General features: G+C 45.7%; 1 protein-coding gene across 1 annotated transcript in view; it reads right to left on the reverse strand.

Annotated features, from left to right (window-relative positions):
- Positions 1-15,178, reverse strand: part of CREB3L2 (cAMP responsive element binding protein 3 like 2) — a 108,919-nt gene extending 93,741 nt beyond the window's left edge. Inside the window, exon 1 of the mRNA XM_035021184.1 lies at positions 14,676-15,178. Within this exon, the coding sequence (XP_034877075.1) occupies positions 14,676-14,777 (102 nt within the window). The 5' untranslated portion in view covers positions 14,778-15,178. The remainder of the gene's footprint in view (positions 1-14,675) is intronic.
- Positions 15,179-15,540: the final 362 nt, after the last annotated feature.

Below are 15,540 nucleotides of genomic sequence, written 5' to 3' on the forward strand. Positions count from 1 at the left end.
AACTAATGTTTAACAGTGTATTTTGAAGCTAAGGGACATATACAGTTCCAATCCTGAAACTTTGGTTCTTGTTCTTTTTTTGTTTTTTTGTTTTTTGGGGTTTTTTTGAGAAGCAAATTTGGCACAGGTAATAGTTTCTCAAAAGGGCAAGGAAGAAAACTAAAGCTACCTACCAGGATATTTTTCTTTTGGTTGGCAAATACCAAAGAACAAACTTGTCATGATAGTCGTCTGCATCTCATGAAAAACCAGCAAAGGGCTAACCAGCCCCCCAGTGGACGAGGTGCTTTGCAGTAATGCAGCTCCACAGAGAAGAACCATCGGGTAACTCATCCAAATTTGTTAGCCTCTCCAGCCGAGGATTTTCTCCCATTGCCAAAATAATAACAAGACCTTATGGGAGGGGGTCCATTCACATGCCGGAATCTCTGGAACTTCTATCAGATAAGATGCTGGCTAGTCCAGATAAAAGGCAGGCAGAGAAGACCGACTTAGAACCTGCTTCCCAAGAACGCAGGCTCAGGGCAGGTTCTCTCGCTCAGTTGTCCCTACATCAACTATTCTGGGAGGTCAGAGGCCGTATGCAGTCAGGCCATGGGTCAGAAAGAGAGCCTGTGGCTTATATGCCAGCTGCTGTGACTTATCAACAGCATTTAAATTGCTCTGCCCAGGAAGGGGACAGAGAGCCCTTCAGGTTTCTCCCTGGTGCTACAGCTGGGCCCCACAGGGCTCCCCCTTCCCACTCTCACGCTAATGGATTCCTCAGCATCTCACAATTAGCCCCAGAAACCTTATTCATGTTAGAAAAACACTGCAAATGATCTTAATATCCTCTCATAAATAGTTGCTTCAGGGGATGGCAGGGACAGGGAATGGGCCAGACCCCCTTGCCTTCCCTGTTGCAACTTGAGAAATGTTAACACCTGCCACCAACCCACCCCCCAAAACCTCCAAACAATTTCAGTTCTGCAGAAGCAGGTGCCTGAAAAATCCAAGTGTGAATTTAGTCATGCAAATCAATACCAGGCCTTCAGCCTAAAAAGATTCAGATAGGAACTAAAAAAAAGTTATCCACCACCCCCAAATGTCTAGTCACAATCAGGCCATATTAGGGTGAAGGGGGTCGAAGGTACAAACTTCCAGTGATAAGACAAATAGGTTCTGGCGGTGTGATGTACAAGATGACGACTACAGTTAACAGCACTGTATGATATATTTGAAAGTGGCTAAGAGAGTAGATCTTAAAAGCTCTCATCACAAGAAAAAGAATTTGTAACTATGTGAGGTGACAGGTGTTAATTAAACTTACTGTGGTGGTCGTTTTGAATATATACACGTATCACATCATTATGTTGCACGCCTTAAACTTACACAATACAACATTAGATGTCAATTATATCTCAATAAAACTGGAGAAAGTAAATACATACATACATACATATAATGAGGTCACACTAGAGGCTTTATTCTGTTTTTTTTTCCCTGACGTTTAGAACTCAGCAAGGGTTTTCTTCCTCCACATCCCTGAAATTACTGAAGTTAAAAAAAAAAAAAAATGGAGAACAGAGAACTAGTATCTCCTACGCAGTGGCCACACACCAGGCACAGAGAAAGACACATTATTCATATCATGTCACTCATCGTTGCTCATGGCCTTGTGAACTAGCCTCAGAAGGGTGTCCGAAGTAGGGAATGCTAGCACCAGACTAAGCCCAGAGCCACGGATTCAACTCAAGCAGCAAATATTTTATTGAACACTTGTGCTGTGCTCAGCACTGTTCTGGTAGCTTCCCAACCAGTGTGCCTATAAGGAGTGCCCCAAGCAGAGGATGGAGCTCACAGAGCCCCTGGGCTGTGAGCAGCCTCGCCCACTGCTTCCGTGCACCCCGCGGATAACATCATTGTCCGTGAGTGCCGGGCCAACAAGGCTTGGAAGCACTGAATAAATAATTGCTTGCTGGCGATAAGGGCTACGAAGTGCGTGCTGACTCCAAACCCCTGCCTTTTCTACCGAACCCCTGCCCCCAGTGGTTGAGCCATCAGCAGACATCAGGGCCTTCAGGATCCCACACGAGAGTGAGGAAGGGTGGGAATACGAAAGCTGAACAGAACATTCATCATGCTCAGTTACTCAACCATCCCACCTCTCAGCTGGGCCAGGCTTAATTTCAGTTTCCTCCTATAAGTGTGTATTTAAATCAGAAGGAAACACTGGTTTTCGACCCACCTCATGTTCCGAATATGTAAACACAGCTGAAACACCAAATGGCTTCCTGGCTGCTATTTTTCTGCTTCTCGTTCTCATCACACACAAAAATACCCACGTTCAAGATTGCTGGGGTTGGTGGGCACCTTCAGTTAAAACGCAATGCCCTGGAGGCCAGGGCAGGGAGCAGGTTTGTGTCCACCTGGGCTCGGTCATCCTCAGCCGGAGAGCCAGGCCTTGTCCAGCGGCTTCCATGACTGCCAAGAGCCCTGGAAGGAAAACTTGCAAATCCGGAGCAAAACCGGAAAAGCAACTCCTGGCCGGGCCTCATAAATGAATACCATCTCAGGCTAGGAAGTTAAAAGTCACAGCTACAAAGATGGGCTTTGGGCACTCTGGTTACAAAAAATACGGTATTTCCCCCCATCAATCCCACCCTCCTTTCCAAAGGACAGCGTCCAGTGCCTACACCATTTGCAAATGGAAAACTGGGGGTGGGAGAAATACCACATTTTAACTTTTTAATTGTATTCTACTGAAATCTATAGGTCTGCTCCTAAATTGTTTGGAGTAGTTTTTATTAAAACTAAACAAAAAACTGCCTATACACACATATACACACACATTTAAGGCCCTTGTGGGCCAATTTGGCCTCTTGTTGGACTACAAAAGGAACCTTGTCTGTGACTAATTTTATTTATTTATTTTTATTTAAATTCCAATAGCCAACATATTAAAAAAAAAAAAAAGTTAAAATCAAAAGCTGCCACAGGTAACCCCAGCCTATGAATCCATATTCCAAAGTTCATAGCAGCGGGATGTCGACAGTGGGGTAGGTTGTGTGTGCGCAGGGAGGGCAGGGGTGTATAGGACTTCACTGTACATTCTAGTCCATTTTGCTGTGAACCTAAAGCTATTCTAAAAAATTAAATCTATTTTTTTTTTTAAGTTTGTACACGTAGGTGCTTCCAGCGCATAAGACATTTCGTTCCTGAAATCATGGGATGAAAAAAATCATCTACATCCCGGTCAGCCAAGAGACCACTCAACCTACACTGCAGCTGAACTTCGGGGGTGGTTCCCAAACTTGGTGTCTCCCCCAGGTGGCTGAGAAGGACCGCCAGCTTCCTCCCTGGGCAGCAGGGGAAGTGGAATTCTCCTTCCTCCCCACCCCCTCCTCCTTTGGCCCTACGGTGCCGGCCCTCAGTCCTGGCTGCAGAGCGCCCCCTCCCATGCCTGTTCCTCGGGGCTGAGGGAGCTGGCAGCACAGCAGAGAACAAAGGTTGGAGCCGGCCTCAGCATGCAGGGGACACGTAGGGGGCCGGGGGAGGGCTGCAGGATGTCCCGCCAGAGTCCCCTTTGTAGGTCCCAACACCCAGGCACTGCGTGTAGCTGCACATTTTCTTTGAAGCTGCATCCTTTATTTGAATATTCCTTCCACTGGAAAACCCTCAGGCTCCTATTCTTATAACAAAACCATTGGTCCTCACCTGCCCCTATTATTATATCCTACAAAAATGGAGGCAATTAGCTTTTTTTTTTTTTTCCCCTATTGCATATTGTTGATGTATCTGTGATCAAACCCGTATTTGGCCATCAGTGGGTCTACCCAATAGTTTCTTCGTGGGGAGAGTCAGAAGAAATACAGAAAGGAAGGCTCAAACCTCACAGGCATGTGGCAAACCCCAACACTCATACAGGTGTCAGAGTCCAGAGGCCAGTCTTTTGCATGCTCCAAAGCCAGAAGTGGCACGTGCGTAAAGGGACACATGCACAAACTCCTGGTCGCCAACCAGAAGGACATCCAGGGACAGATGGACTCAGCCTGGAGAGGAGAATGAAGGAAGTACCCTCAGAAAAGGGCATGGGCACCGTGACAGTCTCCAAGGCCAATATTAAGGATTGCTTTCAGGTTTGTACAAAAACAAAGGAAAGAAAGAGGCCGCGTTGTCTGGATTACCCACCATGCCTCTTTACTCCTAGTTCCTGTCCGTCTGCCTTCGGCTCCTGCCGGGAAGCCAGGCCTCGGCTCCCGAAGCACAAGGCTGCGGAGTGTGCCATGGGCTCAGACCATGGGGAGGCCACTGTAACCCCAAGACATGGGTACTCTCTTGAGCCGACATGCATGTAGTGCTTGAAGCCAGGTGAAGTGCACACTCAGCCTTTATTTATATTAACCACTCTCTAGCAATGCTCTCTTCTCTTGGATCCTGTGATGGGATTTTCCTGGATTTTCTGCACATTTTCCTGTCGGTTCTTTCTGAGTCCCATCTGCAGATTCCTGGTCCCCGGCCAACACTTCTAGGGCCCCCAGGGCTCCATCCTTGGCCTTCCCCTCACTCTTCACTCTCACCTATCCTCCCTGGACCAGCTTCTGCAGGCTGTGGGCTTCACTGATCCCCACTAGACTTGCAGCATCCCCAGTCTACACCTCCAGACCAGACCTTTCTCCAAACTCCAAACCCAAGTTCTCAAATGCCTTTGAAGTAGAGCTCCTGGATGTTCCATGAACACATCAGACTCACTATGTGTGAAAATGAACTCATTATTTTCCCCACCAAACTCATTCCTCCTCTCAATTTCCCCTTTCAGATCACTTGAAGCATGGCCAACTCAGTCTGCCACTTCAGAAAACGGGAGGCCTCCCATTCCCCCTCCCATCCCCCAAGATCACCAAGTCTCCCAGTCTAGCTCTTAGCCCCTGCTTGATTCATGTGCTCCTCTCTGGCAGGTTCAAGGCCCTCACGGTGTCTTGTTCAACCTCATGGATGAAAAAGCCAGCCACAGATCATCTTGCCACCATTAATTTTACCCTCCAAGCCGTCCTTCATAACCACTAGGGTTTCCTTTCTAAAACACATTTTTGTTCCTGTCCCTCTCTTCTTAAAAGCCCTAACAGCCTCCCACTCCACTGCCCACAAAAGAACATCCAAATAGTTAAAAGGCATGCAGACCTTTTAGGATCTTATATCTCCCAACACCCCCACAGAGTACTCTCAAAGTACATAAAACTATTTGGGATTTCTAGAATCAATCATGACATTGTACACATTCCAACTCTCTACTTGCTATTCCCACTGCCTAGAGAACTCCTATTTATACGTCAGGACCTGCTGTAAATATCACCTGCTCTGTGATGTGTTCCCAAACTCTTCATCTCCTTTGGAATTGTGATCCATCCTCTGTACTCCAGAGATACTTTGAATACAGCTCTAATGCAAAATGGACACCAGGTATTTAATGACTTGTTTATATAGCTTCCTTCCCACTCAACTAGGAGAGCTACAAGGTCAAGAATGTATATCCTCCTGCCTAGAACATGCACAGGTTTAGAAAAGCAGTTCATTAAGTTGCTCAAATTGGAGGAAGAACCAGCTATGAGAGATGTTTCCCCAGGATGCATGGACAGGAAGCCATGGGAAGGAAGGAGTTAATATTTCAACCTTTACAATGCTATGATTGGTAACCTTGGATTTGAATTTCTGTTTAACACAATTGGCCAGTGAGAAAGCAGCTTCATCACAAATCCTTATTTCCTCCAAGTTTTCTAAAAACATCACCCTATCAGTTTGAATCCTGCAGGCTCTTTCTCAGCCAAAAGGAATTTCCCTTTAAACAAAAACTATTCAGACATTTCCAAGATATGAAATGTTAAAAACCAGGATTTTCCACTCAGACAACTAGGAAACTGTTTGTGGATTTTTTTTCCCCAGACTCCTCTTATTTGCCAAGAAGTCTGAAGTGGATTTTTTTTTTTTGTTTCTGATGTTAAAAAAGTGTTTCCTACCTCTGTGCCTCTCTGTTTTTCCATTCTTTATTTTGTCTGGGTTTTACTGAAGCAAGGTCTTAAGTCAGGAAAGAGAGGCCACAGAGTGCAACACATCGGCCAACTGAGTTGCCTCAATGATATAAGCAACCAACTAAATCTTCTTGTTGGTATTTTAAATCATTTTTCAAAGCTGAGAGCCTTTCAAAGGGAGGAGCCTGATACCCAGAACAGAACTATGGGGTTAAAAGAAATTCTGGGGCCATGTGATACAAATGCAGTATTTTACAGCCAGATAAAGGGAGACCCAGAATGTCAAGTAACTTGCAACACAACGAGTTCACACAACAAAATGACTTACACTCCAAAGAAAAACTCTCTTCCAAGAGCCGCCATTGAAACTTCGAACAAGAGGCAGGCAGAGGAATGTGGGTGGCTCAGAGCGACCCATCTCGAGTCTTTAAAAAACTTCAAAGCTCTTCAGTAATGTCAGCACAGTTTAGGTAAATAAATTACTCCAGAACAGAGCAATTCAGAGGCAGGCAGTTCAACGTGAGGCAATTGCAACTGAGCTTGACAGTAGCCCTACACAACGGAAGAATATATGGCGCATGATTCTAAGAAGTTATGTCTGATTTTTGCATTGACCTTCCACGCAGTCCTAGAAAAGTTTAGACACACCACTCCGGAACACCACAAAGTGTTTCCCAAACCCAAAGAATAAGCACAAGCCCAGCCAAAACACAGCTTGCATCTGATGGGTGACACTGACTCACAAGTGTCCCAGTGATGACCTGGGAGCCGCTCGTGGGTCTATACTGTAGGAGAGCTGAGTCAGTAAACATTCCCTGAGATAAATGAGATGCAGTGATAAAGGGGGTTCAAAGTTTCCCTTACTCCTTTTAGAGTGATGCAGCATGAAGACTCAAGGATTATCCAGTCAGAGCTTTTCCAGAGCGAATGAGGGCCCAAAAGAAGCTTCGGTCATACCAAAGAGCTCCCACTTTCCGTCAAGAGACAAATAATAGATACAAAGATCTGAGAACCAGCTGTATTGAAGGTGACACAGGAGCCCGGGGGAGCGTACAGAAAGGACACAAGGCCAAGTACCCAATGCTCACATTTAATAGGTAGCAAGGAAGCCAATGAAGAAGGAAAAGCTGAGCCCACCAGACCGTCATGGAAGCCAAAGCAAGAATGAGTATGAGATGACCTTGTGTTCAATGCTGCCGACTTACTTCCATGAGGCCTAGCAGGTGAGGACAGAGAAAAGACTGGATGCAGCAGTTAGAGAGAAGTTGGAGGACCTTCTAGCAACAGTGGGAACCAGAACTGACAGGGTGCAGAAGTACGTGGAAAGGAAGGAAATGCAGGCAGTAGGTATTGACTACTTGTTTGAGAAAACCTGGCAGTAAACAGGAGAGAAAAAAAAAATGAGCAAGAGGGGGCAACAGCATCTGGCAAACATGTGTTCAAGGCAGAGACCTGTGTTTACAGCCGAAGGTAGAAGCTGGGGAGGGCAGGAAACGAGGATGTGTGAGAGAGACTAATAACAGGCCCCCGCGCTTCCTGAGTGATGTCAGACTCCCGAAGTTGTGCATCTTTTCCCCAGAGAAAAGACAGTTAACTCAGGAGAGAAGGTGGAAAAGCGTGTCTATGATGGGCCAAGCAGTGACATGTAAGGGAACTTGCCCAAGGTCACTAGAGAACCAGGGGTCCCTGACGCCGAATCTGCCTGACTCCAAAGCCCACCCTTTCCACCATGCTGCCCTCCACTCCACACTGGTGGAGACCGGGGTTCGACTGTTCAAAATTCACCCACACTCCCACCTTGTTCTCTATAAACTAAACAAGAAAAGATATTGACACTGAATTATGCTGGTCGCTTTCACACTAAATTTTCAGATTTCCAGAAGCATTTACAAGAATTCAGAGTTTAAAAAATATATTAACAAAAGAGGTCGAGGCCAGCAAGCTTATCCATTCTCCAAGACTGCCTCACTCCACTTAATTAGGCATCAAGCAATTATTTTGTATCTCTGAGCATCCTGCACTTGGCTAAGCATCATGGGAATACAGAAAGCCAAAGTCATGTCCCCTGTCCTCAAGGAGCTTGTGTTTCAGCTGAGCAAATGCTGTACTGATCTAGGCCCCAGATTCTCGGTAGATAAAATCGGTAGATAAAACAGGCTAATGCGTCCTATGTGCCTCGCAGATGACCTATAGGATTCGATTACAGGGAAAATCGAGGTCACTTAGAACTTCAGTTGAAAGAGACAGAGAGCATATGATGAGCAGGAAGGGAGAGGAACAGGTTCAAAGTTGACCCAAAGATCGTGGGTCTCATCATTTTCTTTCAATCCTGACTCTGCACCGACAGGGAACATGAACACTCCCCTCTTCCATAAAATTACTCACTTGGACAATTCAGACATCTGACAGCTGTGGGCTCAAAACCCTACTAAATGCCCCACCAAGGCCTAAGGCCATTTGCCCCAAGACAGCAAACAGGTCAGAGCCATGCCAGGCTGAGGCAGGCAGCTCAAGATGCCAGCAGGCACACACGGGCTTATCCATATGTGAATGGCCATAGGCAACTGAAAAACACAGCTTCTTTGAAAACTGACATTCAGCTTTCCACCTGCTGATCTGAGATTGTGTGGACCTCGAACGAAACAAGTCATTCTTTTCTCGCATGATAAGCACGATTACAGGCTTAGTGAGTTACCTCCGGCCCCAATATCTGACCCTGATACAGACAGGTCAGATAATATAGTTAATTCTACATTTCCTAGTCAGTGGGTTGGGACACCGCACCACACCCTCCCTGATAGCCTTTGTGTGCATTTCCGAGGCCAGTTCTGTCTCTAGAGTCTTCCTTCACTGGGCGCTATTAGAACAGCTAAGTAACACTCTTAGAGTTTTGCAAGTGGCACAGGACTTGGGTTGATCTTTTGCTTCCAAGGCTAATTATTGTGGATTTTAAAACATTTTCCATTTGCTAGCCCATCTCTGTGAGGAAAACAGCCACTGGTCAAACAAACACACTACAGAAAGGACTGCCAACTTGGACTATTTTTCTGATGATCATTACAATCATGCTGATTGAGCCACCAATAGCTCAATCCCCAAATGATTAATCTGAGCCAATCATGTAAATCCCTTTCCAGCCATTGGTTTTAAAATGGTCAACTGACCCAATCCTTGCGGAGGAAGCTCAAAGAGAAATGAGCTGGTGGGCTTCTGAAAAAAGTTTCTTCCATCCTAAAAAGAGACACAGGAAGATTCAACCTCTCTTTTTCTTCTGGATATTTTTTTTCAAAGATTTTATTTATTTATTTGACAGAGAGAGAGACAGCAGAGACAGAGAGAGAGGGAACACAAGCAGAGGGAGTGGGAGAGGGAGAAGCAGGCTTCCCGCTGAGCAGGGAGCCCGATGCGGGGCTCGATCCCAGGACCCTGAGATCATGACCTGAGCCGAAGGCAGACGCTTAACGACCAAGCCACCCAGGCGCCCCCCTTTCCTCTGGATATTGTCATTTTGAATCCAACACCCGAAACTCATCTGGGAATGAGCTGTCTTCCGGTTGCATCCAACCCAAAGATGAAACCTGCACATAGATGGATGGCATTTAGAGGAGTTGCTGAGGGTACCTGGGTGGCTCAGTCAGGGCCTGCTCTGTGGAGAGCCTGCTTCTCCCTCTCCTACTCCCCCTGCTTGCTTTCTCTCTCTCTCTCTTTCTCTGTCAAAAGTAAATTTTTAAAAGATTTTATTTATTTATTTATTTATTTGACAGAGAGAGCACAAGCAGGGGGAGTGGCAGGAGAGGAGAAGGGAGAGGGAGAAGTAGGCTCCCCGCTAAGCAGGGAGCCCCATGCGGGGCTTGATCCCAGGACCCTGGAATCATGACCTGAGCTGAAGGTAGACCTTAACCGACTGAGCCACCCAGGCGCCCCAGTAAATAAAACGTTTAAAAAAATAGATAGATAGATAGATAGATAGATAGATAGATAGATAGATAGATAGATGATAGAGGAGTTGCCAAATCAGTCAAACAAGGAGCTATACTTCTAGGCCTCTTACGACATGACATAATAGTTCACTTATTGTATAAAAAGTCTGAATCAGTTTCACTTACAGCTGCAAACATTATAATTTAATTCAATTATTAATCTAGAGGCAATGCCTCATTTCTTGCAAGAGCAACTTCTCATCAAACCACCCTGCTTCCATAGAACATTATTATTTGGGGGTTTTTCAAGAAAGAGGGCAAGTACAAAACTCAGTACTGCCCTCTCATCTTTCAGAGCTGTGCCTGAGTCTACCTTCCCCCAACCTGTGTTATCACCATGAGAACAATTTCAGAGACAAAAATATAATAGGTCAAAGAAATTTCACCAAGCCATTGAAAATCCTTTAGATCACACATAAATTAGCAACACAGGTACCTGGCTGCCTTATGAATAAGGGCCACATATATGGAATAGAATAGTGAGCACTCCCTCCACTCCCCTACAACCAATAGGTATTGCCTTAAGTTCTCCATCTAGAGATTCACCCTTTTGAGCTGAAGTAATTACTGTTAAATATAAATGCCCATTTAGGGGTCACAGGTTTAGCCTTACTAACATTTAAATATTCAGTGTAAGCTCACCAAATCTTTCATGAGAGCAAAATTTAGGATGGGGAGTTAGAAAGGGAATACTATTACAGTGAGTACTTGGGGCCCAAGAAGGGAGGAAAACATGAAAACAAAGGTCAAGAAAGGTGAAGTGAGGGCCTTGAAGACAAAGTGTATTTGCTTTTCAATTCTCCTACTAGAACTCATTACTCATCCTTCAGTTTGTAGAGATCAGGTGACAAGTAATGATCTTCTCAAGCCAGGAGGGGCCCAGGTTCCCCCTGAGAACCTGGCCAGGGCCAACAACAGGAGCTGTCTCCAAGGTGGAATATCGACCCAAAGGCTTCAGTATCCCGTTGGAGACACACGAGTCGCTGGGCCAGCCAGGAGGAAGGAGGAAGCCAGGAATCTCACCAGCCTGTGAAATTAGCCAACTTCACCCCAGCATCAGGGATAGATGTGGAAGCCAGATGACCTTTGCATCCGGATACTAGGCAGGTTGAACATCCCCTTAACTCTCTACCTTCCACTGTCTGGAATTGGTCATTTCACTTTAAGCACCAACTAGATATAAAATTTTAGTGCATAACCACTAAATAACCTTACAAAGTATTGGATTCATATGAATAGCATTGAAAAAAAGCAGAACGTCTGTCATTATCTTTGTGAAGACTTCGCAGTTCCTACTGTAGAGTTTTTTTTTTACAGAGAATAAAATCATTGTGGGGCGCCCGAATGGCTCAGTCGTTAAGCGTCTGCCTTCGGCTCGGGTCGTGATCCCGGGATCCTGGGATCGAGCCCCACATTGGGCTCCCTGCTCAGTGGGGAGCCTGCTTCTCCCTCTCCCACTCCCCCTGCTTGTGTTCCCTCTCTCGCTATCTCTCTCTCTGTCAAATAAATAAAATCTTTAAAAAAATAAATCATTGCAAAAATTGAAAAAAAATTCCTATTTTCCAGATCGTTAAACTGAGATATAAGAAAGTTACCACGATCATAAAGTTTATCAGACCCAAACTCACGGTTAATCCTCCATCCTTAGAGCCCCTTTCCACCAAGCACTCCTGCTTCCTCCTCTCTTCACCCAAGGCCTCAACTGACTTAGGAAGTGTTGAGCTTTAATGGAACACTAGATCCCCCCTTCCCCTAGACAGACTCAGGCTAAAATTACTTCTAGTCCAGTGTTACATGGTGCCTTTAAACTTTAATTTTACATTTTCTAAATACATTCAAGAGGTAAAAATTAGAACAGTACAAAAGGGATAGTATATAAATAACTCCCTCACCCCTGCTCCCTCTCATGACCTCCAATCCCCAGGTTCCCTTGCCAGAAACAATGATCCATTTCTTGAGCATCCTTCTGAATATGAATTGTGTATATATAAGTAGATAAAATGCATAGCCTGTTTTGCTCTTTAAATTACAAAATCCCACAATGAATTCCCAGAAATGTAATTTGCATAGAATCTTAGAGGAACACAACATATGTCTTAGAAATGCCCAACATCCAGGCAGGTTTGGGGTAAGGAACAAGGTTTCTCACAATGATTTCAAACCAGAAAAGAGACATACTCCGCATTTTTAGATCCACCACCTTTTCTAAACCCACTTTTAGCCTGTACATACTCCAGAAACAACAGCGTTCATAAAAGTACTACTCACTGATTTAAAATCATATATTGTCATCTGTATAGAAACTATTTTTTAAGCTTCAAGAGGAAGCCCAAAGGTCTCATAAGTCAGGACCTAATGAGCAAATGCATATTCATTCTATCCACATACTTCATTATTTTGTAGACTTCTATCCTGTCCCCTCTAAGCCTTTGTCCTTCTGAACCAAGAAGTCTTCTTCACAACTAACCAAATGAGAAAAACATTGCTCCTGATGGTTCACAGAAGTCACGAGAGACGGTACAATCCCAGCCTCAGGCAATCTGAAACTTCTATGTTTTTAAAACCAGGCAGGTGACAGGTTTTGCTAAAACAGGGCATTAGCAATCATGCATGTGGTAACTAAATCCCTATTTAGACCCGGAGGTCAGGCTATTCCACATTTTGGACGAATAGCAATAATAACCAGCTCTGCAACTGGATACCCAACAGAGTTCAAGAAACAGATGGGAAAGTTATCTATTTTCAAATCTCTGCCAAACTCCCCTTAGTTTAGAAGGAATATAATCCAGTCGTCTGTGCTACTAAATCCAATACCTCTTTCAACACTAATTTATATACACAGTGTGTTGGCAACTACTTGTAGCAATGATGAGGTGGCATTTTATATGAGTGAGCTTCCCAGAGGAGAGACACACCCCTAAGTGGTAGACATAAAAGTCGTTAAAAAAAAAATAAAGTTAGAAGAAAAATAATCACACATCACTGCTTCATCACAATAACAGAAAAACTGAGCCGTTAATACCAAAAGGAATGGAAGGTCTCTACCCCTGAAACTGTGCATAAAGATCTTCACTAGAGCCAGCCCAAACTGTTCTGTCTGCACTTAATGTCATAGTCACAGGTAGCATCTCAAATCCTAGTCCATGATCTCACAAATGCAAGTCACAAATGCAAGAAAGGGAATGTGTATGCCTGTGCATAATTCATGCCACCAGCTGAAAGACAACCCCAAAGCTGTGGCATTACAGCGGCTGGGTGAGCCATTTTCACAGTATGTTTAAGAACAAAAGAGAAGAACTGCCCCCCACCCATACACACAAATGGTTAAAATGCAGCCAATGTCAGTAGAAACACCTGGAGCACCCAATTACCAGAAGATATTTGAGGACCAATGTGCTCTAAGTTCTGTACTGACAACAGGAAGCACATCTGGGCCCTCAGTCCAAATGCAGCCCACGTGGTCTCCTCAGGGAAAGCCTCAGTAAGCAAAACCCAGATCGCACTACACATCTGGCTTTTGCCCCAGCATGAACTACCACTCCCTCTCCACCGGGCACTCTGCATTTTTTCAACAAGCCATTCTCAGCCATCACAAGTGCCTTGGTGGGAATCACAGGGAGGCCCTCATCCCTTTTCCCAAAATAACGTCAACCAGAGGCAAAGGCCAAGGAGGTGGAGCCTGCAGGCCATTTTGCAAAAGTTTCAAATATCCTGGCACTGACCCCCTTAAAAAAATCATGAAAGGCAAACAGGCAAGCTTCTCGTTTTCTCATTAGTGTTCTCTCTCTCACACACACACTCTCTCTCTCATTACAAACTCCTGCATTTATAAGAAACAAAAAAACAGATCTCACATAAAATCATATTAACATTGCTGGCTGTTGTAAACAGAATTTCATTTTGCAAATTTAATACCCAAAATTTGAAATTGAAACTTTTAAAAGAAATGTGCAGTATTCCTGTTACAGTTCAATCCCCAACGAGGTCCCGGAGGCATAAGACTGAACAAAGAACTGGTGAGCCGTCCCACCTTCTCCGAAGCTTTTCTGAAATATGGAACTGCCTCAGATTTTCCATACTCTGCTGATCTTTCCTCTGAAGAGAGAGGAAGCAGGTTTCTTGGCTGTACAGTTAAAGAAACCAAATAACGTAGTCTCTCTCCTAATATCAAAGGGGCTTTTCCAAAACACACACACACACGCACGCGTGCGCACCCACACACACGTGTACTTCCTGAAATATAAACAAAAGAGAGAGAGAATATGACAACGAAGGAAAGAAAATGCCACTTTGTTTAGTTTTTTAAAACCTTCCCACAAAATCAGTAGCAAACTCAACAGTGGCATATTTTTCCCCACCATCTCCCCTTATTCCCCACCATCTCCCACTTCTGCTTTACAGTACTGACAGCAAGAGCAAATGATATTGCAGGTGTGAAAACGACTCGGGAAAAGAGTATAAATTGCCAAAGAAATAGAAACTGTCATTACTGTTACCGAAACTTCAAAAGGGCCAGTGGCCCACATTTATCTGTTCGGATCGAAAAACCACACCTCTCCCTAGATCCTCACTCCGGGCATGCCTGCCTCTTCCCAAATCTTCCTTCCCAGGTCCCTGTCCCTAGCGGTTCCTTTAATGACAATACTCCCCCCTTGCAAGCCGCCCCTTTCCCGCCCCGCCGAGTCCTCACCGTGTGGTACATAAGAGCCTCGGTTTCCCCGGGCTCTGACAGCTCGCTCAGCTTGCGGTCCCACTGCAGGACGCTCTGCTCCCCGCTCTCCAGCACCTCCATGCTGGTCCGAGGGACGCTGGGCCGAGGATGCTGAGGGCAGGAGGGGAGCGGGCAGAGCCGCCTCGGAGGTTAAGGTCCGGCTCCGCGGGGTGTGTGCGCGTGTGTGCGTGTGTGCGCGTGTGCTGAAGCTTATGCACTTAGAAAGGAAAAACGTTCTCTGCTCTGCCCGAGGGAGAACTGCCAACTCCCGTCCGGTGTCCTCGGAAGTCTGAGAACTGCCGGGAGAGACAGGCTGTCCAGGGATCTGGCTGAAGGCTGGGGGCGGGGGGGCGGTTAAAGCAGGGCGCGCATCCAAAATGAAGGCAGGAGATCTGCTCTCATCCCAAGAAAATCCCTTCGCAGTAAGCCCACTTTCCACTACCGCTCCAGACACAAACTTTGTGACTTCCCAGGGCTCCTCAGTTCTGCTCCAGGACCCACCTATGACTCCACCTCCCTCTAGGGCAGTGACCAATCGGATACTCACTTCGCCCTCCCTATCCAATCAAAAGTCTGGCTTTCCGCCCCGTCCCGCCCGGAAAGGCTGGGCAGCGGGAAGTCTCCGCCCAGCCTTTGGAATGTGGGCGGGGAGCGCCTTTGTCGTCACCGGGGAACTCCTTCTGCCAGAGCGCAACCAGCCACCGCTCTCTGAGGCAGCGGACCAATGGAGTGCTTGAGTCTGGGAGTGATGGACTGGAAGCATGACCAATGATAAAAGGGCGCCTGGGAGGAACAGCCAATCAAATAGCGACAAGAATACATTTCATAAAGAAGGGAGGGTGAA

Source organism: Mirounga leonina, unplaced genomic scaffold (genome assembly GCF_011800145.1).
Source record: "Mirounga leonina isolate KUSES-001 unplaced genomic scaffold, KU_Mleo_1.0 Mir_174, whole genome shotgun sequence".
NCBI lineage: Eukaryota > Metazoa > Chordata > Mammalia > Carnivora > Phocidae > Mirounga > Mirounga leonina.